Here is a 27,111-nt window from a genome sequence, read left to right on the forward strand (position 1 = left end):
CAGTCCATTCATTCAGTGCTTGTCAGGCGCGTCTGGTCCAATTTATTTCCACACGCGCTGTTTATTTTACACGCGCTGTTTAAAATATGTATTTTTCAGAGTAAAAGAGGTTTTAAAAGACATTGAATCACAAAAGGACACAGTACTGTATCTCCAGCCAAGCCTTGTTCCCTGTATTTTTCACATACCTCTTTATAGACGTGCATACTGATAAATCCTCTCCTGATCACTCGTTTTATCACCAAACTCCTCAATAATGTGATCCAAGTCATTATTTTATTACTATAACATCTCAAAAAGCTCTAAATGTCTGATGTTCTTTGAGCGCTGGATGTGGAAGCAGCTATGTTCATGTTATCTCTGTAGTGGACGGGGCTGTGAGATACGCTTTTTTTTTTCAGTTTCATTTGGCTCCTATCGGTCTCACTCGGCCATTAAAAGGGTTTCACGGCTTTTTTCCAGAGAAAAAACCAACTCGAGGTCTGTGCTTTATGTCTTTTTTTGATGACAGACAGGGTCCGACATCGGACTGGAAAGGGAAAATTGTAATGTAGGACCTGGTCCAACACAGGACAGCAAAGGGTTAAATGTGAAACAGCCTCCAGAGTAAGGTTGTAGGTAAAATTCATATGTGTAGACCTTTGTCCTTTGAACCCAGGGATGAAAGAGAACCAACACACACACATATATATATATATATATATATATATATATATATATATGTATGTATGTATGTGTATATATCGCTTTTGTTTTCTTTTGACAGCAAAGTGCTGGTTCAGGCAGGGAAACTTGCTTTTAAGCTAGAATAAAATCGCAAACATCAAGCATGGCTAGTGCCTCCATTACCACAATATTTGCCAGTCAAATGGCTCGTATCTTTAACAACATGTCCAATGATCAGCTAGAAAGAGATTTATTTGTTCCCTCAATACATTAGTCCCCGCTGAGCGACAGACTTCTCCTCCTCCTCCCCAGCCTCCACTTGCTTTTACGTTTTCTCCAGTGGGGAGGGCAGCTATCCTGACCCCCTGTCCATGGCTTCTATACAGTCAGCCTCTCCTCTACCAGCAAACTAAAGGGTGAGGCCAGAGACTTAAGGAAAATATTTACAGCATAGTATTTGTTGTCTACACTTCAATAACTATTCTTTCTATCGCATGGGTTTTCCATACCATGTAGTTCATGGTATGGGTGAGAGCCCCGAGCCCTCATAGGCTCTACAAGCGAGAGGTTGCACCTCAGTCCTGACCTGGACACCCCCTGCCTGCTACTCGTAATTACCATATTGTGTGTCGGTTCCGTGATGCAGACTCAAGTCAAGCCGAGACGCCCCAAATCACTGTGACCTGAGGTGAAAGGTGAACAGGCACAAGTGCCCTGAAGTTAGCTTGACACTTTACATCCAATGCTCAGATCACTTACCTTTCTAATACTATAGTTCTCAGCACTGATTTCAAATCCTCTCAGTTAGCAAAAGCAGCTTTCTGAGAAACAGATTCCTGGCTGAACTTCTACTAAAATTGCTGCCTGTACGGTAAAATTGCACCGTAACTTCACATCAAGTTTACAATATGCATTTGTTGCATTTCAGGATGGCTAACTATTCTTTTAAAATCATGTAATGTACTTATCTGTCAACTAACGGTTAGACTTCACCTGGTTTTCACTTACATTAGCTTCATAGTTTGCAATTTTGAAAGACACACATGCTATAGAAAACATTTTCATTTGGTACTAGGTTAAAATAATTTCTCAGTTTGTCTTCTTGGTTAATTCATGTTGCTGTCTGAAATCCTATAAGTCAATAGGGGAAGCAGCTGATTGGTTATTGACAAGAAAGGAACCACTGAAGAGATGGGACATTTTCACCCTCCAGGTAAAATTACCCAGGAAGTGCAAGACCGTTTAAAAGCATGGTTTGCAAACAGAGGTTATATTGGGACACTGGGGGACTATGTACATATGTCAATCAAGCCTTAACCTAAAACACAACTGACAGTTCTGTTTTCAAGTCTTGTTCACGAAGCAAAACCAAACCATCTGCAATTTAAGTACATCAATCAATATTATGATGAGGTGTTACAGGAATGAAAATACACTCAGATAACTGGTGCACAGGTTTAAACAAGTAGCGGGCCAACAAATATGTGCTACAATAATAAAACACAAAAAACGAACCACCTTGCTAGCGTATTTTCTAAATGCTTTCTGTTGGTTTTGATTGTTTAATAACAGCTTCAGAAAAGAGGGAAGACAAACTAGTGTTCTGCCAAAACATACAGTTTTGGAGTTCACTCCATGTTGTTCAAGAAATGTAACAACTTGCATGCCAAAATGTGTGAAGCATCCAAAGCCAGTCTGCCTTTTAAACATGTCATCATTGGCTTAGTACAATACAATACAATTCACGTTTATACAGCGCCTTTCATTTACAAGGATCCCGAAGCGTTTCACACGCACATGAACAATTAAATCATTAAACTAAGAACAGCCTGATAAAAAATGTAATAAAACTGAAATAAGAGTCGACATATGTGGTTTTAATTGTAATATTTGAAAAAACGATGATAAAAAGCTCTCTTGTAAAAATAGAACCATTAAAAAAAAAGGGGGTCTAAAACCAAAACAAAAATGGCATAGAATCGGAATTAAAAAGTTGCATTGCAGCCACATAAACATTGAGGTCTATTCAGTTGCCATAAACTGCAACACATTTAGATAGCACAAGGGGAATTTGAGAAATCCAGCATCTATAAAGCTGAGGGAACACAAAGCCACTTTTTTCAGAAACAGTGGCTTGAAACATGGTTCCAGGAGACCGGGAGACCTAGTTTTGAGGCAACTTTGAGGCATCTATGACATTCAGTAGGTAGAACCTGGTAAAAGTATAAGGTGTGGCCCATACTGCAGCGTTACAAACTTCTGCGACAGATGCGCCCTGGAATACCACCCAAGAGATTGCACTGGTACAGGCTCTGGTACTGACCAGGTCACGGGTACAGGCTCTGCTAGTGACTGATACCAGCAGAGCGAGGCACCGGTTCCGGGCTGTGACTCTCTGTGGTGTGCAGGTAAAGACCTGAAAAAGCCACTTGCAAACTGCAAGCAGCACTGTAAAACCGACAGGGACTGCAGCTGCCTGCAAACTAGAAAACAGAATGTAGTAGGATTCATTGTCAGTGCAGCAAACGACACAGAGACATTCTCCGGTCAAATACAGAGTAGGCTTTGATACAAGTGCTCAAGTAATTCGGGCCAGAAGAGATTATATTCCAGTCGGTAATGGTTATTTCGTACTTTGTAAGGGAATGACTGTCATCTAGGATTCATTAATTGAACACTGACTCACTAAACGTTATATTTAACAAAACAAGAAGCACCTTACCAGATGGTAAAGCCCTCTTATGGGGTTTCTGTTTCTATTAGAAAATGGCTGCGTTAAAATAAAATGACATCTAAACTGATTATATGTAGTACTTTTTTGTTGCTAATGAATACAAACGTTTTCCTTTAATCCATGAGTAATGTGGTTTGCTCAGAATTCCATCTGTGGTCTGGTATCCTTCAGGCTTCAATATCCCTGCAGTGGACTATGTCATGTCGTGGGTATTTGTGACTTTGTACACAAAAGCAAACATGGTTTGCTTTTATCTGCCTCTTAAATGTAAAACATGTACTGGTAACTGTTTTGTTTTTTAATTAAGATTTCAGAGCATGCTTGTGTATTTTGTATACGTTTTAGTACTTAAGTTACCATTAAATCTTAAAATATTAGGGCAAGTAAAATAAATACATGAATAAAAAAACAATTAAACTATCGAATAGCCTACAAGTGTTAATCCTGAAAATCCTGTTTGTTCAGCAGCCAGCGTGTTCCTCAAGCTTATTCAAAACCTTCTGGCTTTGTTAAAGATGAGGGCACAGTGCATTATGATATACTGAAATAAGGTTGAAAAGCAATCAGTCTGCAGCCAGGCATTTCTACAGCTTGTAATTTAAACCTTAGACTAGTTGCTTTTGCTGTTGTGGTTCCAGCAAACGCTATTCTCGTGTGTTTTTTTTTTTTTTTTAACCTTTATTTGCTATACTAGATACAAACAGCCTGAATGAATAGGCCAGTGACAAGCAGGCTTCAGCCTACATTAAGAGACAACATTCAAAAGGCGTGTATCAGAATGGAGATTTCCCCTCATCAAGCAGAAAAAAAAAAGCAAAATTATATAAATAATGTGTTTGCATATTTCCCATCTGATTGATTTGGAACAGAGATTAAACCTCGTTTGAAGGCGAGGTCCTTTATCAGAGATTAGGGGACCTCATATTGACCAATCAGGATAAAGGAAATCTCTGATCCATTTTAGAATAGGTTAAATATATTCAGTGCTAGCTTCTTTAAAGCCTAGGGGTAGTTTTAGTTAGCTCTTGATTATATAACCAAGCATTCTCCTTGCTTCAGTGATTCAGGATGAAGTAACCTTGAGATATCAAATGCCTTGGATTGAGGTGCAGGGCTGCCCTCAATTGAGGGGGGGATGCACCACAATGGTCAACCGAGGTCAGTAATGAAGGACCTTCACTCCCCTTGGAAGAGAGGCCCACTCTCAAGGAAGAGTTACAGAGATGGAAGAGTCTTGTATCATCATAAGCAGAGGGCTGTAGCCTGGCCTCCTACAATGTTTTGATTATGTTAAATGAAGACAGCAGGATAGATTCTGAAAACTATAATAACGTTCTTTTGTGCTGTGAATCCAGGATGCAAAGGGTTTAAAAAAAGAACAAACAAAAAAAAAAAAACAAGAATACTTCATGCATAACTAACTGAATTTAGACGTTTTGATTTAAATTTCTTTTAATATTTGTAAAATAATTCTGTGAACATTCTCTATTTTTTTCCCCCCACTGCTAAGTTTTGCTTTTCTGTATAAACTAAAAACTGCAACAGAAAAATGAGCCCTGAGTGTTTTAAAGTTACGGATTAAACTTTTTTTGAAGAAGGAGAATGAAATGTGCCCCAAGTTAATCGATTCCTAATGAAATGCAGTGCAGTAACATAAAACAAATTTCTGATGGGAAAACCTGAGTTTTCCATAACTTAAATACTCAAAGCTGGATTTAGGAATACATTGAAAAAGACTTTCAATCTGAACTTAAGTTTCTTTTAGTATTCCTAAATACAAAACACATTCGCTTTGTAAAGATTCTTAAGAACACAGTAGCTAGTGGTTGGTAAAAATAAACCGTACCTCAGAATGCAGATAACAGTAGTTCACCACGTTCTAAAGCCAAACTAACAGGATAATAAGTAGAGCTTAAAATTTTAAACTGTTGACTTTCTTATTCTAAAGCGCCAGTGTTACCCACGATGACAATGTCAGACCTCCCTGCACAGCATATGATCGATCGCTATAAAGATTCCTCAACCATGCTAGCAAAAAGCATTAAAATATCTAGCAGCTGATTCCTCCTACAGGAAGGCTAGTGAGCACGGTCTTGGGGGAAGGACTATTGCACTTTGCAAATGCAATGAATACGTCAGTCTGACAGAAACCAGAGGCAAAAATAGTTTTTATTTCCTAACCCCCTGCTGATCCCTTTCACAAAGTGATGTATTACAGATCCCTGTTGTCACTGAAACATGACGTGCAGCTGTAGGGAAAGAGAGGACAATATAAAAATTGATTACATTTTTGTTGTGTTTTTTAAAGCAGTGCCAAGTGGAATATTAAATTGCTTTCAATACTTCTTTTAATGCTGTTTCTTATACTAACTCAACTCTGGCCTTATAAGGCACTGGAATCTAATTAAACAGTATTGCAGTGTGCCAGCTACTGTGCTACACTCAAAAGCAAGCTTGTTTGTAATCATTCTGGGGAATGACGGTACATGAAAGTGGGTGATTAAGAAGTAAATAGGCCACATTGCAATTTATTAATTTTTTTAAACAAACATGTCATCTGTCTAACCCAATCTTCCTCAGTCAGGCTATTACTCCTAGAACACCTTTTATAGGTGCTGCTTTTGAGGTGTGAGGATGGTGGAAGGGGGGGGTGGGGTGGAGTGATGTCTATGCGGATTAGATTAAGAAGCGAAGGAGCATGGGACTGTCTTCCGAATTAAGTTCAACAAGCACCATTTCTGGATGAAAAATATAAAAACAATGGAGATGACATTACAAATCATAGAGACCAGAGGCTGCAAAAAAAAAAAAAAATTGTGTGGTCTCCTTTTAATCCACGTCGTTTATTTTCGTTTAAATCTATGTTTCGAATGCCTGAAATACGAGACCATATGGTAAAGCCCAATTGCTTAAATTAAGACCTCTCGCTACTAAAGGGTCATTGTAAATATTCAATGGATATTCACAAAACTGTAAAGGCTGTTTCAGAAAAGGTTAGAAGTTTATCCTCAGTTTTCAATAACTGCTTAACCTGTAAAAAACATTTCTAAACAAATCTGTATTCTTTAAAACTAAGAAATCAACTTTAAACTTATTTTACTAAACCCTCATTTCTATCCGGATCATTAGCACAATCACACATATTACACAAGTCAAAGATCACCATTATATTTCACATTAAAGTTAGTTAACCTATCTATTGGCAATATTTCCCTGACAGTGTAATAATATTTACAGCCTAGATTGTTTTCTGCAGTTGGAGATTTCAAACCCCCTTTGCATTAAATGCTCACTAGGCGCCTTCCAGCATCAGAGACAGCTAGAGAGACTGAGACCTAAATAAGTCTGATCTGAAATTGCTTCCAAGTTAGCTTGCGACAAAAGTACAATGCATTGCATTTTATTTTTTTTCTGTATGTAATTAAATTTAACTACTAACAGTATATCAAAAAAATATGGATAGATATATACCGCTTTTTCCTCATTTTAGGATAATCTTATGGCACGTGGAAAATGATGCTTCCCTTTACCTGGGTTATGTGCCTTTTAAAGAGCAAACTGAAATTTCTCTCCTGCAGAAAAAGGTTGGTGTTCGGGGTCCTAAAAGGGAGGATATTTTAAATGTCAGGCACGTGTTTGGTCTTTGTTTCAACCTGTTTGTAGTTCAGCTGGAGCTCTAATTGGAACCTGGACTACAGTACTTTTCTTATTATCTTTTACAATTACGTCCGTCTCCAATCCCGTTCTCCACTCACCGAACACACAACCCCGAGTGGGTGAAAACATGCAGCTTTTATACAGCTGTACCGAGACTCTACCTCTAATCAATCGTTCAAAGCCATGCCGAGCCTGCACACAAAAATAAAACCCTGGTAAGATTGACTTAATTGCAGCTATAATTTCAAAGATAAGTTAAAGATTATTCATTGCTCATCCCACCTTCAATTGCCCCTTCCTCTACTGATTAACATGCTACCAGCCAGAAGTGCAAGTGTCCAGGGCAGTGTTGTGTGATGCGGTGTCAGATTCTGACCCCTGTAAGTGAGATGAGGTTAAGTCTATAACTACAAAGAGAGACGAGCCCTTTTTCAGTGGTTCACATGCCCCAGCTGATCTGCATGGTCTCCAGTTCAGTACCCATCTTCTACCCCTTACTCAGATGTAAAAGAAAGTCTGTTTGCTCTTAAATTCAGCCTATCCCTATCTCTTCAGAACCTTCTTTCCTTTTAGAAACCAACCAGCTACTTCCCCTACTGGCTTGCAGATCGTTGCATAACCCAGAACACACTGCAGAGGTGTCTATCTGTATATGTTTGAAAAACGTGCCCACGCACGTACACTTGTGCAAGGGTTTGTTTCCCCTTCTTTCTGAATTTCACCCTGGAGTGTTATCCAAATATTATGAGAATTTCTGAAACAATCTAGGAAATTACAAGAGACGTTTACAGTACCTACAGATATTAAGATAACAAATGCTGCACAGAGATACAGAGATGACAGGCTTTTTTTATTCTCCAAGACGAGCTGGGATTAACGTTATTTAAAATAAATACAAAGAGACACTGAGACTGGAGCTGTATTGTATGCTTGGATAGTATTACATAACTGAGGGTTGTCTCCATAGTGAGAGTTCTACACACACTGTACACTGCCAGCTGCAAAACACCATTGTCTTTCAATAAATAACATATATTTTAAACCATTTTACAATACATATACAATTTGCTTTTACACAGCGCTCCTCATGCGGAGCATCCCAGGGCATTTTACAATAATTGGCCAATCAATCCAGCTCAAGAATAAGCCAAAGCAAACAAATACGTTTTTAAAATTGTATTTAAAGGACTCGACTGTGCCAGCATTCCTCATGTGACTCGCGACGGAGTTCCGAAGGCAGGGAACACAAAAACTCGGGACCCTTGCCACTCCTGATTTTAGACGACTCCTAGGGACTACCAAAAGTTGAGCATTCACTAAACTAGGAGCATAGGGTGCCAAGAGTTCCTATAAATATAGAAGCCCAAAACCATGAAGGGCCTTATGAAGACTAAGTACAATTTTAAAATCAATCCTGAATTAACAGGAAGCCAGTACAGCGATTTAAGAATTGGAGTGAACGACATGTGCGAACAAAAACCCTCGTGGAGGCGTACTGTCTGAATAGTTAGTAAGCAAGAATTAAAATGGATGAGTGGTTTAAACAGTGTGGTTTTAATGGACAACTCCAGTAACGGAAATTGACTGAAAGAATCCTAGAAAACAGCTCTGTGCCACATGTGTGGGGGGTGTCTATTCAATTTATACAAACGTTGGTAGGTTGAAATGTACCACCGTCTTTTTAAATCGGTTGTAAACACGACCCTCTATGGCACAGACATAAATGCACTAAAGAGATGCACTGATTTTCCTAGCTGTGGCTGTCGAATTGTAATTATCTCAGTGCAAGTGTTTAGATCCGCCACTGTTCTATCAGTCTGAAATGTTCATAAAACAGCCAGACCCCTACTTCCATCAATGGTCAGGTATAATATGAGCAGATTGCTGGGATGATCATTAATAATTTTAAGGTCTTTATGGGGGGTAAGTAGATTTGTCCAGCCCTGTGAATATATCAGCTCTTTGGTATAGATCAGCACTTCCCCATTTATCAAATACTGTACACCATAATGGACGGATGTCTTTTTGATGGTCCTTTTGATGGTCCTTTTGATGGCAGAATTACATGACCAGAATTTGTCATCTCTGAACTAGCCTCTGCATTGCCAGTCATGCAGCTGTGTGACATCACGGAGCTGTCTGTTGTGTGGAGGTGTGAGGAAGACAAAGATGTTCCCAGATGGCTTTCAGTAACTGTGTCCTCATTGACATCAGTTTTCCAGCACCGGTGGAAACAATAAATGTTGATGTCCCTGCCGGTGTGGTTCATACAATTCATTTACTACGTCCAAAAGGAAATGCATCTTCCTGGAACAGCGAAACACAAATACCCCAGGGACACTGCTGTTGACAGCAGTGAATTTCCTTTTATGAATCATCACCTTGGTAAGCTGGTCATTTGCCATACTTTACTAACACAGTAAGGTACAGGGGGCAATGCACTATAAAGGGTTGGTGGCGCCTCTACTATAAGAGATGTCTTTGAGATGCGTACAACACTCCACAAGTGTAAAATGGGCCTCTCTGTATACAGAGTTCAGCTCCTGAGTGCCACATTTGCAAGTTTGTAGTTTTTTTTTCTTAAATGCTTGCATTGCAGCTCCAATTAAAGTATTTGCTTATATCTGTACCTAGACGTCTGTGCACTTGTGTTCGACTTTTCTTTTAAAACGGTTCAACTGTTACAAACTAGTTTTTTATCTTCGTTTTTCTAGTTTCACAATTTAAACCGCTTTTTAAAGCAGGTCTCCAAGACCTTTATCCACAGCATGTAGAATTGAATCTGCATGTCGTACAGACTAAGGAGGCACAGACAAAGTGGGAGAACATATACAATCTGGAGAAAAGCTGGTAGAAAGTGTATTCCTAAGATATATTATTTAGCCTAGAACAATGTAGAAACTTGATTGATGTCTGACTGTCACATTTTATAATAACATGCTAACTTATTTACACTATACTCATGAAAGCAAACCAAGGACCATCATTTTTTAATATTACTGTGTGTGACGTGTGTCATATGATCTGTCCTCCAAATTCAGTAATTTAATTATTTACTTTACGGACCCATGATATAAATGCATGTAACAAGACAAAGGCTCGGAGCGAACCGCCAACCCTGCACAGCGCAAGCGAGCATCTTAACCACTATGCAAAAGTTATAGAGCTGTTAATCTCATCTCACAAGACGGCTGCACCCAGTCTCCGACATCCGAATCACGGGACCAACGTAACAGGGCAGAGGCTTAGAGCATATACTAGACATGTTTTCACTGCTGCCTATGTCTGCTTAATAATAATCATGATAAATAATACAGAGTTTTAAAAAACGATATTCATAACTCTTTCTACTCTGGATTAAGAACATTAGACTTTGAAGTAATTGAGAACAAAAGCATTTCAGAACACTTAATTTTTAAGTGTTGTTAAGCCCATGCAATGTTGTGTTGTTTTGCAACAAGAATTGGAAAGGTCACGTAGTGATGCAGTAATCAAAGTATTACTGGAACTCTGACATTTCAACATTTCAGCATAAACTCGGCATTAAATTAATTTTCCAGGACTGTATTCAGCCCCCATGATTTCACATCATCTCATAGGTAAGGCATTTTATGGTTGATTAATCTACAAGATGCACTAATAATAGCATAGCAATGGGGATTTAGTGTGTTGTAATCCCTGAACCAGCTTTGTACCTTTCACAGGAGTTTGCTCTAATAATCTATGAAGTGATTAATATCTGCATTAAAACTAGTGTAATGTTGGAACGTTTCTTCTTTTATTTTAGCCAGATTATATTTGCACTATTAAGTAGAGTACAGGACAAAGATGAATGTAGTATTCTGAATACAGCAGCTAATGCTACTGCAGCTTCAATTATAGACCTGCACGCACTGTGATGTTGTTCAGCAGACCTGAGTTGTCTCTTTGAGGTTGAGCACGATGAGAACAGTGGTATCAACAGCAGCATGCATCTTTTAGCTGTATTATAAAACTGCAGAACTGTAGAATTCTGCCCAGCCTGCAATGTTTTGTGTTAACCTTTTGTTTTGGCTTGTGTGAATTTTGATTTAATTTTTCAGCTTTGGTTTCCCGGAAGCTGCTCAGTGGGCCATGGGAATAAAGCTGCCGTATCGCTTAGGAGAAACCAGTGATTGTTGGCAGGGAATAAATGCTGAAAAAAAAAATCTCAGATTGATTAACTACAGTATGACGTGTAAATAGAAAAATATCAAAACAAAAACGAGTTTAAAAAAAAAAAAAAGTGCTACCATATCGGGGCAAAACTCTCCACATTACAATGGTCTGTTTAGCGTTGTATTATATCTTTGTACCCTAAGAGTGGTGTGTTATTCTCAAACGCTAATGGAGGCAGAAAGCCAGAATGTACATTGAGTAGATTAAAAAGTTTATTAGCTTTTATGCAGGTTTTCTAAGTTATTAACGAATTTGCTATTGTTCACTTTTGAAAATGAGGGAATTAATTGATCGATAGCGATAAAGACCAGTGATTTATACAAGTTGCTCGGCATTCTTTTTACATCAAAAGTCAAACTTCAACTCGCAGCATGAACACTGTTCCTCATTCTGTTCAGACCATGTGACAATATGACCTGTCAACTCTGCCAGTAACTAATGTCTATGTACAGTGGTATGTGAAAAGGTGACATTTGAATGCAGTAAGAAAGGGTGTTCAGATCCTGCAGTTAGGATTCTTAAGATAAGCAGATGAGGAGAAACGTGTAACTTTGTATTGGAGAAACAGAACCGTGGATCACTCAGGATGATTGCAAACATCACAAATTACTAAGGGGAATGGAAACCTTTTTTTTTTTTTTTTTAATTACTTTTGAAGCTACTTATGCTTGCTACCCTTCTGAAAAACCTTGAAGTTCCAGATTTGTTCCCAAACAAACAATGATAATTTTGAATAATATCCTCGGTGTAAAACTACAGTAGAATATCACCTGCCAATGAAATCATTTGTCACGTAATAGGACGTAATGACATTAAACAGGTAACTAACTCCAAGATAATTATGTGCTAACTCAAAAGACAAACAGGTTCTGGAGCAGTTAGGTCAAGCAGGCCATTTGTATTTGATTCTTTTATTTTAGTTTTACCAGGAAGTCACTTGAGATCAAAAACTTATTTTACAAGTCAGAACTGGCTAAAAACATCCAGTAAAAATGACATCATCAAAACAATGACATCATCAAACACAAAAATACAACAATACAGTAGTTTTCTGGTATCTTTATTTACACCTCGTGTTGGGTGTCATCAACATATCATAATTATCTATATATCTTTAGATATATAGCATGTGTGTGTATGTATATATTATATATATATATATATATATATATATATATATATATATATATATATATAATTGTATTTTCATTACACAAAATAATGTTTCAAAAGGTACTTTAATAAGATGAAGAGCCGGTTTGAAAAACCAAACAGTGAATGCTCAACCATTTCATTTTTTCTCACCAATTAAAAGGGCAATTTTGTTTCTGTCCTCCCCGTTGAAGACGGTCACATTTAGGATTTGGGTGAAACCAAGGAAAATGGCATACGAATTAAAAAAAAAAAAAATCTATAATGTACTGCGTGGAAATCAAAACTTAAGCAAGTAGCCACACGTGACCCCTAACCTGCCTGGCAACAGATTTGTCAAGGTTAAATCTAATTATGATTGGTAGAGGCTAGCCTCAAACTTGCATCATGTAGCCAATAGAAATACATTAATACTTGACAGACAGAGGGTGATTGCAGGTTGAAGGCACACAGAACCCCACCCATTTTGAGGCTGCATTAGCCAATAGCATTAAAGTACACCTTGGAAAGCATGAAATAAGGCAAGTTATTTTATTACTTTTACAAACTTACACATAGGCTTAGCCTCTAGCCTCTTATGACAAGCATCCACTGGGTACATGTTAAGATCTACAACAAATTAATGTTTGCACAAAGGTATTGGTATTGTTAATATAATAATAATAATAATAATAATAATAATAATAATAATAATAATAATAAAATAAATATTAATAATTATTATGTATTATTACAGCAGAGTGTCCACAGCACTGGGGTCCACCCCAATGAGAGTTACGGAGTTAACACAATTGTAATATATTTAGACCTCCTGAATTGTGCTGTGCACCGACACCTGGACGAAGATCATGTTACAGACATAGTCTCTTGTATCATAGATCATTTTAGTAAAAGGTCTTATGTTAATGACCATAGATTCTACTTCTGGGGGGGGGGGGGGTGGGGGGGGGTGGGAGGGGGATAGTAACCCTTAGAAGATTTGGGTTAGAATCCAATCATGTTGGTAGTCTTAATATAGATGGTAGTATTGTAGTGCTAACCCTAACCCTTGTATTGTATTGTATTAGTGGCACTAAGTGTTAGTGTCGATAGTAATGTATACAGTACTGCTTTTTGATTTTTAGTTTCTGCAAGGGTTGTGTCTATGCAAAATGAGTGCACACACAGTGCTCTCATTGGGACAATTAAGAGACCCTTCACACTTTATCAATTAAGTTAAAAACTCCTTTCAACATTGAAAAAGACATCTAGTCAAAAAGTCTGCCACTGAATGTATTATGCTTCTTTTAGTATGTGTAAATGTTGCACCTTAGGCTGTTTATTGTTGCGGATGGTATTGTCTGAAAATTCAACAGAACCAATGACAGAGAACAGGTGGATTTCACTTTCTTTGTTTTATTAGTATTTTTTTTTTTTTGACTGAACCACCTTGGATTTTATGTTTAAGCTTTTCAAAATGAGAATATGTTTCTTGCCAATGTTGCACTGGGATAACAATGAGTATTGCAGGGGTCCTTGCTTTACATACAAAATGTTTTTTTTTTCTCTTCCCCCCCAGGTTTGAAAAAGGTTGGAGCACTGTTGTTATCCGCGTAGCATAAATGCAGTCCGAACTACAAATAAAGTTTAAAACTCACTACAAGCACACAGGATCACAATGAATAACAATTACCAAAACCAGTTTGTGTGGGTTGGCAGTTCCGCCTTTCACAAATTACCGAGGACAGTGAGAAAGTATCCGGGCTGTTCATGTTGATTTTACAATCTGTGTGCACTGGCGCTTTTTCACAGTGGAAAACGCAAATCTGTTTACCACTCAGATCATTAGCCAGACTGAGAAACGGTTATAATGCTCATTAACAGTGTAAACATCATTAACTGACTGACAAGCTTGACTGTCAACCGACCCCAAATTATGATCTTTAATGGAAGTACAGTATCGCAGTGCAATTTTAGCTGCATTAAGCGACAGTTGTAGGAGCTACATTGGTAGAATGCTACCACAGTGGAGCATATGCTGATATGGTATTAACCACAATACATACTGCAGTGGTATATTTGTTCCAAACACATTGTGTTGACATTGTTTTTGAGATTAAACTGCTACTTTTAAATTTCTATTCATGCCATCTTAATTTTTGGAAACTGATGCCTGATTGGGGGGGGGGGGAGGGGGACTCCAAATGAAAACAACTCCAGAATAAACAATATTTAATTTATTTTAAGTGCAAGTGGTTTAAAGTCACAAGAACAAAGAGATGTTGAGAGTGAGAATGCTAAATGAAGTACGCTGTTGGGCATAAAATGAAATAACTGTGCACTGGTCGTTACACATTTTAACCAAACAACTGTTAAACAAATGTACAGTCTATGTAGATGCTGATCTATCCTATTTTATATTTTTTACCTAGAGGGCCTTCCTTGTACATTCTTAAAGTAAGGTAGCTAACAAATTAGTTTCCATACGTTTTCTCCGCCATGCACATCCATTCACTTATAAAAGTCTCAAATGTGCATTTTTGAATAACCCATGCTACTACACTAGTGCTGGAAAATATGAATATGACCATGTATACCAACTGGACTGCATAAGAGAGTGTCGTTGTACTGTGAACTGTAACTTGTGCTCAGTAACCTGTCCTAAAGTTTTGAGTGTCGAAGTGAGATGCAGGGTTCATGTTGGTGCATTTAGCTCAGCTGCTGCGAATGCATGTTCCAAGCAAGCTTTCTGCAGACATGGCAGGAAATGAACAATGCGCTGGCATGTGTGTGAATGCTCCGAGTAAGAACGACTGTGTTAAGAGAACTGGGGTTACAAAAACCCACTTGCGGTTTGACATTTATGGTGAAAGGGGAAGTAGAATATAGACACAGGAAGTCCTTTTAGTGCAGCACACTCGCATGCTTGCCTATCTGTTATAGCCTTGGGGGAGGTCACACAGGCACTTGTTTTCCGAAAGCAAGCACTGAGAGCTTACTGCAGTGTAGGGTTTGATGTCTCTCTTAAAATGAAATGATGTGTTCTCTTAAAAGCCGCACGTTTCAGATCTGTGTACCTAATAGAAGTGCAAGATTTATTTAATTATTTTGTTAGCTATAATTACTTTAAGTGCACCTGTGTATTAAAATGCATGGATTGTGAGCAATAGGAACACACATTTCTAGCTTTCAGGTTTAACAGTATCTTAGGTCAACGGATTTCTTTCAGTGATATCTGAATATTTCAATGAAAGATGACCTAGATTAGAAACTTCAATACTGGTCTATAATCTGGTTTATGATTAGAACCATCAGTAAAGCGGCTTTCTTAAGAAGTGAACTGTGACTTGGCTGTAGTTTCTCTCTCTCTCACTCACTCACACCTCTCCCTGCCTCTCTTAGTCTCTTGCACATGCATCCATACAGGCTGCATCTGATATGCAAGCATTTAAAATCCATTTCTAAGTTTATTTATTATTATTATTATTATTATTATTATGATGTTACTTTGTAATTTGTATTGCTACTTGAGACTGCATACTTCTTTCTGCGGTTTGAGATATGGTGGTGTGAAAGGCGCTATATAAATACAATGCATTTAAATTGAACTAACACATGCAATGAATGGAAAAGAAAGTCTGTCTAAACAGCTGAATTTCTAGATATTCCTAGATATATTGTGATTAAGAACAATGTATTTTGCCCAGTCATTCTGTCACTACATTGAAATGAATGCAAACAACTACCTGGAACATCATAACATTCCAGAATGATATTGTAGTTCTATTCTTGCTCTAACCCCCCCCCAACAAAAACAGGTAAATACCAATATTAACACTGCACTGATTGTTCTATATAATGGCAATGCCATAATTATAAAGTGCATCTATGATAGTGCTGTAAACTTTAACCCCAGCCTACTAATTTGCGGGAAATTATCAGCGCTTAGATGAGCAACCAGGACAGCATTGATTTGCAGAGGTGTAAAATATAGAAATAAAGTGCATAACCATTCTAATTTAAAGCCCTATGGTCACACTTTTGACTGAGATGAGAAGGCTCTTGGACTGTCCCTGACTCAGCCTGTGTACAGTAATACAGAACAAAAAGCATGAGGAACCAACCCAACCTTCAGCGGGAATGCATTTGTACCCATATTTAACAGCTAATAGAACTGGAAATTCCCCCTGCTCTGTTTGTGCTAATGTTGTATTTCAGGAAAGTCCAGGGCACGCTTTGACTTGTTGGGTTACTCCCTGTGCACCAGTCCCATTTTCCCAGTCGCAAGACCATCTTTTTACTGTCCTTCACAAACTACTGGATTTCTGACTGTGCACAAGAGTACTTAACTCAAATTAATACCACTTACTGTAAGATTTTGCTCCAGTGCTAACAGAAGTGTTACAGAACACCCTGCAAAGTTTACAAGCGCATTGCGTTACCTTTGCCGTGTCCCGTGTTGTCTGTATTGTCGCGTTGTACTGTATCTTGCTGGCTTTAATATATACTCAACATTTACTTGGGAGTGTTTGCCAGGAGAAAAAAAAAAAAACTTCTCTTCTAAGGATCGCAGTGTGCTATATCATGCTCCCTCCTGTAACAATGCTGTTGTTTTTTGTTCTCACAATGCACCCCTTATTGCAATCGGAGCACCAGCATTGTTGAAAGGGAGCATGAAATTGGATACAGTGCAGTGTTTTTTTTTTTTAATAATATCTTCCTCCTGGCGTTTCTGGGACATATGTTCAAAAATATGTTGCTGCAACATGACACAGAATCCAGGAAAGGTAAAGTACTGTAATGTGTTTCTTGTGAACACTGCAGGGGGGTCTGTAACACAGTAAAGGGGTAGTGAAAGGCTAGCACCACTGAATGAATAAAGGCAGAAAGCGTCAGTTTTAGCTCTGTTGCACACTTTTATTAACAAATAAACAGGAACAAAAACATGTCAACAAAAAAGGTTTAAATAGAATAAATCATTTAACTAAACACTGTTCACAGTTCAGTTCCCTTCACTGAACCATACTGCTCCCTAAATAGCCCACAAACAAAGAATCTGGCTCTGCCATGTGGCTGGGGCTTTATTATTCACCAATTAATCAATCAAGACCCAGCTACATTGGATTTGGCAGGGGTGGAATTTATCCCAACCACGGCAAAATTAAATTGAACTTTTTAAAACTTTATTTAAACTAAACAAAAACACACTACCTACACTGTCAAAAACAGCGTGCACCTATTAGTCATTTTCCAAAGTATAATTCTTTAAGAAGCAGAGCCAGTTCCTTTTTCCTGTTCAAGTCAGGTGTTAAAGAACCCAGAGGTTCGGCATGAGTTGGTAACCCATTCCATCCCCTCGCCACTCTCTGTGTGAAGATTTTTCCTACCGTGTGATCTAAGTCTGTCTTCACTTAATTTCCAGCTGTGACCTCTTGTTGTTTTCAGTGCTGCGTTTTAAAGCATTCTGTGTTGATAACATTTTACTAGAACTGCCTTTTCTTAAGCACTTATGAAAAATGTATGGGCCTCGCTTGCTGTCTAACTCAAAAGACAATGCAATGTAATTATGTACTTTGAGATCAGGAGTCCATATGCTGATCCGAGTTTACCTAATGCAGCGTGAAATATCAAGCCAACAAATCATTGTTGCTATAACTATGCCATAAGTCATAAGTTTTTTATTGTGGATACATACTAGATCATTTTTAAATCTTTTGTCAAAATGCAGTTGTCATGAAACTAAAAGTTACCTTTGGGCATGTTAACCAGGGCTTTGAAAAATCAATTTTCTTATAAACCATTTAAAACATTTCTACTTACCCCCTGTGGCAGAGCAAAGCTCTGCCATTTAGAAATTGGCACGGATGAGGTTAATTTCCCCTACCTGCCTGGGTTTATTATGTTCAGGTGGCTGGGGTTGATTAGTTAATTAGATGATTAGTTTAATTAACGATCAATCAGCACCCAGCCACCTGACATAAAAGGAGGCCTCTGCTTCTCATTTGGGAGGAGGGAGCTGAGGAAGCAGGTTGGTGGGTTGGTGGGTTGGTGGGGGTGGGGTGGGGGGGGTGGGGTGGGGTGGGGTTGGTTTTTGAATCCAGTGAAGGCATTGCCCAGCCTGGAAATTGTTATTTTTGTAAGTTTTTGCTTTTTGTTTTTCTTTTTGTTTTAAATTGTTTTGTTTTGGCCCTTGTCCCCTTTCATTTTTGTGTTTATTAATAATTTATTTTTTTGAACTGCAGTCTGTCTTTGGGCCTCTATCCGCTCGTCAGCCTGCCACATCCCCCTTCTAAGTTTTTTTTTTTTTTTTTTTTCAATGCAAGAAACATTGTCAGTTTCAAAAAGTATTCTCAACTGGCTACAGTACCTAAACCTGTAGCCTACTATTGATAGACAGCAATGCTGTCTGTCCTGGTATTATGGGAATTAATGAAAAGCATCTGAACTTTCTTTAACCTATCTCTGCAGGCTGTCTCTTGCGTGATTTTGATTTGTTTGTTATGCAGTATGTACTGCGTAAAGCCCTTTATTCTAAATTTCTACCAAAAAATCCTTTATTAAAGCTATATGTGGTGATTTCCTCCACAGATGTGGCCCTCTTAAGCATGTGAAGATAGTGTTTAAGAAAAAAAAAAGCAGTTCCTGTGAAATTAAGGAAGCAACGACAATAAAACAGGACCCTCCCTGACTTAACCCCCCCCCCCCCAAAAAAAAAAAAAAAAACATTGAACTGTGCAGAAACTGTTTAAAAGTAATTTGACTTTAGCGTTCCAAATTTCATTTCACAGTTCACTACACCAATAAGTCACCCCCATAACTCTTCAGAATATTATCAATGCTGGTTTGACAGTTGAAGAAACTCATTTCATGGGGTAAATAAAGCACAAATACTGAACCAAGTCATTCTGCAAAGGGGTACAAGTGGAGATAACACTGAACACGTGGGACATCTGCTTATATTGAAGAGCAGACCTGATTATCTACTCGGGGACACCCAAGATATTTAGAGAACAAGAGGTCTGATTGGGGATAAATGGACAATACAAGCACAGCCTTTGTAATTCATAATTTGGGGGATGCATCTTGATGAACTGCTGCAGCAGGTAGAATAACTAAACTCGCGTGCACCAATGGAAGGGCTGCCAATTATTTATTGAGCTAAGGCAAAAGATAGTTAGCAAGCAAGCTTTCTGAGTTGGGTGAAAATGACAACAAAAGCCCCATGTTTTATTTAGTTAAAGCCTGATTTCTATCAGGTTCCAAATAAGTGCATGAATCACCAACAGGTGAACAGAACCAGTTTTTCTCAAAAGGAGGGGGTGGGGGGGTTTGTCTATTTGCCATATTTACAAAGATACAATCACTTTCTTTGTATGGTGTATTACTATCTTAGGATGGCATAAACGGATGGAATTACAGTTTGCAACCTCTACAGTCACCATCATATCGTACGGTAACTCCTAATGTTTATACAGTACTGGTACTACAATTTTTGTTGCATGTTAAGCTTAAAATTATGGCAAAAGCATCAATTGATCTATCGTGCAGTGTTTTGTTTTATTTTGTTAATGCAGAGAGTCTAGTAAAGTTATACTGAGAATATGCTCTAGCTACCCTTTGAACACTTTGTTCAGCTTTGTTCACGTCACTAGAAAAAAAAAAGCCATTATTGCACTTGAGGGTATGAAGAAGGGCAACCAGGCTGAATGGCACGAGCTGTGAAGTCAGGTTAAAAATCTATATAGCTTTGAAAAGAGACAGGAATCTCCTTAATGATATGACGAAGTGGACCCAGGTCACTGTTTCAAATTTAACACAGAGTAAGGCAGTTGGAAGCTGAGTAAATCTCCAGAACATAAGATAGAAGAATCACTTTATAAATGCATGGAATAGCCAACCAGTACAATACAATACTAATACAAATGTATTTTTATATAGTGCCCCAGAGCGCTATGCAAAGTTAAAAACAAAACGAGAGAGCTTGTATATACAATACACTCCAGCTACAACCAAGTATATAAAAACACATTAAAAAAGTATGTTTTCAATTTAGACTGAAAAGAATACATTGTTGTATCCTGCCTAATGGTAATTCGAATCATTTCAAAAACACTATCCTACTATATAAGACCTCCTAAGAAGAGACCAAAGGTGCGCTAGAAAGGGATGTCCCTTGATAGGCTGAAAGGCCAGTACTATGATTTCGACTTTTCCAATGTAACCACAGTTATCAGCAGCAGGTGATCAAAGGTAATTATGTGTTCCTGCATCAAAGGCGATACTTTTTTTTTAAATGCCAGCAACCCTGATTGAATTTTAGCTCCAAATGTTTCCAACCTTGTTTATGAGACAGATGGAACACATTTAGGTAATGGTGCAGTCTGTCTACCTGGCTCTGCAGTGCGCCGCTATGCAGCCTCTATTTTTAGCAGCAAAATGTTCTTTTTCATTAGTTCATTTCCAGACAATTGCTCTCATAGCTTTGGAATAGATTAATGCATAGAACTGCCCTCACGCAATTAAAATCACAAAGCTCCAGTAGCACGTTCTGAAAGCATTGTATCTTGTGTGATGCACCGTCACATACTGTTATATGAGGAGGAGGTTAAATGTCAGCAAAACTTGCAAAGAAAATGTACAAAATGAAATTTAATGGTTGCTGTAAATTATTCAGCCCCTTAAGTCAGTACTTGGTAGAAGCACCTTTTGCAGCAGTTACTGCTATGAGTCTTTTTGGATAGGTCTCTACTAGTTTTGCACAGTTGGACGGTGAAATTTTTGCCCATTCTTCATGAAAAAATTACTCCAGTTCTGATAAGTTTGTTGGGGATCGTTGATGGACTGCAATCTTCAAGTCTCGCCATAAATTTTCGATTGAGTCAAAGTCAGGACTTTGACTGGGCCACTCAAGAACATTAATTCTCTTGTTCAGTCACTCCAGTGTGGCTTTCTGCTGCGGTCATTGTCCCTGCTGAAATGTGAATTTCCTCCCCAGTTTCATAGTCTCGGTTGACTCAAACAGGTTTTCCTCAAGGATTCGCCTGTACTTTGCACCATTCATTCTCCCCTCTATCCTGACAGCTTCCTAGCCGCTAAAGAAGAGAAGCATCGCCATAACATGATGCTGCCACCACCATGCTCGACAGTTAGGATGGTGTTGACTGGGTGATGTGCAGTGTTGGGCTTGCGCCAGACGTAACGCTTGGAAATGTTCGATTTTTGTCTCGTCTGACCACAAAACCTTTTTCCACATGTCTGCCCTATCATCTACATGCTTTTTTCCAAACTCCACACATGCTTTAAGATGAGGCTTTTTGAGTAATGGCTTCTTTCTTGCCACCCCTCCATACAGGCCAGATTTGTGTAAGGACTGGTTTATTTGTTGATGTGTGAACTGACTCCCATCTCTGAAGGTCATTGTTGGCTTCAGAGTGACATCCGGAACCAGTTTCCTGCTTGTCCGGCTGCTCAGTTTGGGAGGGCGACCCGTTCTGGGTAGTGTCTGGGTGGTATGATGCATCTTCCACTTCTTAATGATGGACTTCAGTGTGCTGATGGACAATCGGTGCCTTCCTGAAATGTCCTTGTACCCTTCTCCTGCTCTGTGCCTCTCTACCACTTTATCCCTGACTTGTTTTGAAAGCTCCTTGGTCTTCACGCTTTCTTGTTCTTTGCTTTCGCAATTGGAGTATATCGCTTTACTCAGAGAGAAGAATCTGTCTCTCTTTGCTTGCTTTGATATTTTCCATTTCGCAATTTGATCAAAATAATTTGCTCAGAGACCAAAATAGCCTTTCAGTTTCCAATCGCAAAATGCTTATTTTTGTTCAGTCACTGACCGAATGCTGACCGGGTGTAACATATGGCTGGTGAACCTGAAGAACATAAGAACATAGTTTACAAACGAGAGGAGGCCATTCGTAAGGTCCTAATACTTGAGCTAGACGAAGATGTCGGATTTTGATAGGTGATAGGTTTTAAATGAAGACACTGTAGTAGCGGTGAGGGAGATTTTGGACAGTTTTAAACTACCTCGCTGAGAAAGGTTACTAAACTGACCAGATTCCAGCCACCTGCTCTGAGCTGGCTCAGATCTACTGTTTTTCCCACCATGGGTATTAATACAGTGGACTTCAGTAAACAAGCAACATTTCACAAGCCTGGTCCAGAGTGGTTTAATGGTCTATTGCAACACACTGTTTGTCTGGTAAGATTCCCAACTCTTAACTTCATTGAGTCATTCAAAGAAAGTTGGAGTAAAAGCTACGATTTCCCTGTTAGGGAGTTGCTGTTCAGAGTTCTTATACAGTACAGAAATGCAACAAAAACAGTATATAAACTGAAACTTATCTTGGTTTACTACATAGACAAATTGAAACGTTGTATCTGCTTTGTGGCGTTGCATTTCTCTATTCGAATGAGAATCTTCTACTTTTAACAGTGGAACTGATACTTAAAATGGAGAAACAACAGACAATTAAATGCTAACGATCATGAAAAATTAGATTCAGCTTGTCACTAGTGGTCGATTTTCAGCCAGTGAGAGTTTGTCATTTCATTTTGCCATGTAACACAGCTGAGTGTGCATGTGGTCTATTTGTTTGTACCATAGCTTTCCGTCTCTTTTACCATGCTCATTTCCTTATTATTTTTTTTTAAATCTGTATTATTGGTACATTTTCAAGGTACTTTGTATAATAGTGTAAACGTATTGAGGGTTATTGGGGTCAGGGCAGACCAACTTGCGGCTCTAGAGCGCACTGAACTTCTCATCCTGACTCTTTCAGTGAAGTATCCTGTTCAGGGCTGGCAATCGGTTTGATAAGAATACAATATTTGGTAGCAGTCAAAATGATACCACAATGTAAGTTGTTTGTAAATATGTAGGCACCCGCATACTACAGTCTCCCACAAAACGTTTTTGTTATTGTTTACATGTATTTGCTAATATTTAGTCAACTTTTTGTTTAGTAAATAAACGTACTCACATTTTGTTTTCCGGTTGGACATCTCTTAAATGCTACTTGTTACGGTCGTGCGACTGTTATAAAAGTTTTTTGCTGTACATTTGAACGGTCATTTTCCAGTTTCCGATGCTTTGAGTTATATTATGCATTTACCACACTTATGGTTTGCCGTGCTGCCCCTTTATGAGATTAACACGGCTCCTTTCCCATGCGTGCACTAATGTCACTATACAGCACCACGTTACTGTATCCTCAGCCGATGCACAGCTTTAGCACTATTGTTGCAGTATCATTATAGATTACATTGTTGCAATCCTAACATGCTACATATTCTATTTGAGTAGTAGAATTCGCCCTTCCTATAAATGATACTGTACTTAAACATTGTTTGCATTGCAACACTGTAAGTCACCTTGGATAAAGGCGCCTGCCAAATAAAGAAATCATATTTACTTTGGTAAAAATGGGGAGGCTAAGCCCAAAGTGTGGTTTTCCGTTAAATAACTACTAAGCGTTTCTAAACGTCTTGTCTTACCGTAAGGGGCAGAGAACAGATGACAAATATTATAGTCATTGAAGCCAACAGGATGAGGTGGTCAATTTCTTCCTCCCCCTGACCGAAGAAAGTTTTCCTTCTGCGGTGGGATGAAGTCACCGATCCCCTTCTACTCCTCTGGTTCCGGTACATCTTGCACAGACTCACGATAACCGAGCCGTTGCAGATGATTATGACCAGAATCAGAACCGCCATGAGGGTGGCATAGGACAACGAGAAAGCCACAATCGCCGGCCTGTCTGATTCCATCTCAATAAAACACCAGGTCCCCGGGCAGTACTGCTTGTGTTCACCGAAAGCGAAGAAGGGCAGCGAACAAAACACGCTGCACAAAAAATAGATGACCGGCAGAAGCACTTTAGCAAAGCCTTTCCCGATGTGTTTCGAGTAGAAATAAGGGTAGCTGATGGCCAAGCACCTTTCAAGGGACATGGCAAAGAGAATGAGCATGGAAGCCAATCCAAAAAATGTCATTGCAAAGGCGAAAAAGTCACACAGTCTGTGACTGCCCACCAGACCCAGGAGGGAGGCATTGCGGGCATAGGAGACGAAGACCACGGGGCTCAGGAAACACGTTCCCAACAGGTCGGTGATGGCCAGACCAGTTACTAAAATACAAAATACTGAAGACTTGGTGCGATACTCTTTTATGTGGACGCCCAGGATTCCCAGCGCCACTAAGTTCCCCAACACACCAGCAGTGAACATCAAGGTGCTAACCACTGGGTTTCCATCGGCGTGTATCCTGGTAGTATTTTCACATGTTATGTTGATCATATCCTTTGGTGGAGGTAAATCCAGTCCATTAGTTAAGTCAGGTGAGTTTGACCGCTGCTCAAGTACAAACACAAGTTTAGCTGCAGCCTGGCCAAGCTTACCGCAAGAAAAGCGTCAGCATTAAACAAGTTTCTGAGATCCTTTTTCTGTAGCACACATTACAGAACTGACATTAAAGACCCTTTCTTTCTTTCTTTTTAAAGTGAATAAAAGGCTTCCAGTATATAAAGAAAGTGACACGATTATTGCAAGTAAAAAGAAAGCGCTGTCTCAAAAGCTCCACGTTTTTTTCATAAGACTGCATGTATTTTCTGCATGTGTAATAGTATTTTAGGTAATAAAACCCTGTGCTGGTTGTTAAGGAGGTGTATCCTCTTCTTTAGCGCTGCTGGTTGGTTGTCAGGTAATAGATGTTTGCTTCTGCTTTGGGGTACATCGTTTGGACCTCCTTGGAGAACGTGATCCCTTCTATCTCGTCTCACTGTTCTTTTGAACTCAGCCGTGCGCTGCTTGGTCATAAAGCAATTGAGGAACTTGCTAAAGGGATTCGGAAGGAGGTGTGGTCTATTGAAAAATATATTTCTTAACCCTATACCGCACTGTAAAAAACAAAACACCTTGATGAATAAGACAGAGTGCAAGTAAAAGAAAAAAAAAAGCATCATCACTATGTGTGTGTGTGTGTGTGTATGTATGTATATGTATATATATATATATATATATATATATATATATATATATATATATATATATCTATATAATATATATATATATATGAATATATATATATATCTCAACACATATAATATATTATATATAATATATATATATATATATATAATATATATAGATATATATATATATATTATATAGTATTTATATATATATATATATATATATCATGTGTATATAATATATATATATATCTATATATATATCTATATATAGTATTGACAGTATCAATATTTAAATTTTCTGACCAAATAGGACCTGGTATATAATATTTGTAGTGCACAATTAGAAGACTGGTATATCGAATAATATAATTGTATAATAGGAATGTACAGCTTTACCTTTAAAAAAAAAAAAAAAAATAAAACTATTGCAAGAATAACGCCTGTTGGATGTTGTAATCTACTTTAAATCGTGTAAGAACTGCAAATACACTGAATATGTGAACGCGGAGTCAGGTTATCAGCCTTACCCGTTAGAATTCTGATTTAATACACTTGAATATGTGAACGCGGAGTTGTTTATCAGCCTTACCCGGAATTTTGAATTCTGATTTATTGTGTAATACAAACAATTTTACAAAACGCCTCGCTTAACAATATATAAGCAATATTCTAATAAATACTAATATATAATATATTAATATAATATTATAACTATAGCCGCTTATATGATAATATATATATAAATCTATATCATTGCATTGTTGATGTCGGCGAACTTCACTTTAACTTTAATAATTTAATATTTTAGACTAGTAAATATATTATTTTTCTTTTGGTGTTTAACAGTAATAAAACGATGTATTAATATATAACATGTAACACTATGACAACTGCCTTTTAAATTCGTTTCTTAGTTCCGGACTATTATTGTATTGAGGGAACAGCAGCACAGTTTATTTAAATAAAATTAAATTAAAAAAAAATAATCTAAACCCACATGAATCGTCGTTTAAGTTTAAAGACTGTATACATTACGTAATTTTAAATTAAAATACACTTAAAAAAAAAAAAAAGTTCTATTCAAGTTTCCGAAACTATTATACCGTATTTAAAATAAATGTTTTAAAATGTGTAATATCTGTACACCTTCCAAGAGCTTCTTTTTTTATATATTGGAGCCATCTCCGATAACGCAGGCAGGCGCATCACACAGGGCGAGGCAATCCACACACACAGGCGGACACTCGCACTGAAGCATGGCCCTTATATACTTGCTGTGTGCTTTCTGTGTAAATAGTAAGACCCGACAGGCTGGGCGGATACTGGACAGCCCAAGGCAGTAATGAGGCCCGCTGCACCTGGAAGGTCAAGTATTTCCCAATACCGTCTGTTGCGCTTAGAAATGGAGTTAAACGTTTTGTAGTTTTAAAACTTGAACATTACTGGTTCTAGGATATCTGTCCAGGTGTAAATCTGTATCCCCTCCCCACCCCCGGTCATCTATTGAAAGTTAATGTAACCACCTGCCGAGGGTACTAGCCAATGAGATAGAAATAAAAACAAAATAAAACAAATAAATAAATAAATGCTGTTGATTCATTTTGTTTTGGATGGATAAAATAAACAACCGAAGAGAAGAATATTAAAATTCAGACGCTACTACCGGTACGATTCTTACTGCCACCTAGTTCACTCTCTTTAAACTTAGTAAATAAAATGAAAGCATTTATTTTTCTTCAGCCCTGATGT

General features: G+C 38.2%; 1 protein-coding gene across 1 annotated transcript in view; it reads right to left on the reverse strand.

Moving 5' to 3' along the window:
• Positions 1-25,267, reverse strand: part of LOC121303876 (prostacyclin receptor-like) — a 47,289-nt gene extending 22,022 nt beyond the window's left edge. The window contains exon 1 of the mRNA XM_041234722.1: positions 23,888-25,267. Coding sequence (XP_041090656.1) covers positions 23,888-24,685 — 798 coding nt within the window. The 5' untranslated portion in view covers positions 24,686-25,267. The remainder of the gene's footprint in view (positions 1-23,887) is intronic.
• Between the last annotated feature and the right edge of the window lie 1,844 nt (positions 25,268-27,111).

Source organism: Polyodon spathula, chromosome 35, assembly GCF_017654505.1.
Source record: "Polyodon spathula isolate WHYD16114869_AA chromosome 35, ASM1765450v1, whole genome shotgun sequence".
NCBI classification, from domain to species: domain Eukaryota; kingdom Metazoa; phylum Chordata; class Actinopteri; order Acipenseriformes; family Polyodontidae; genus Polyodon; species Polyodon spathula.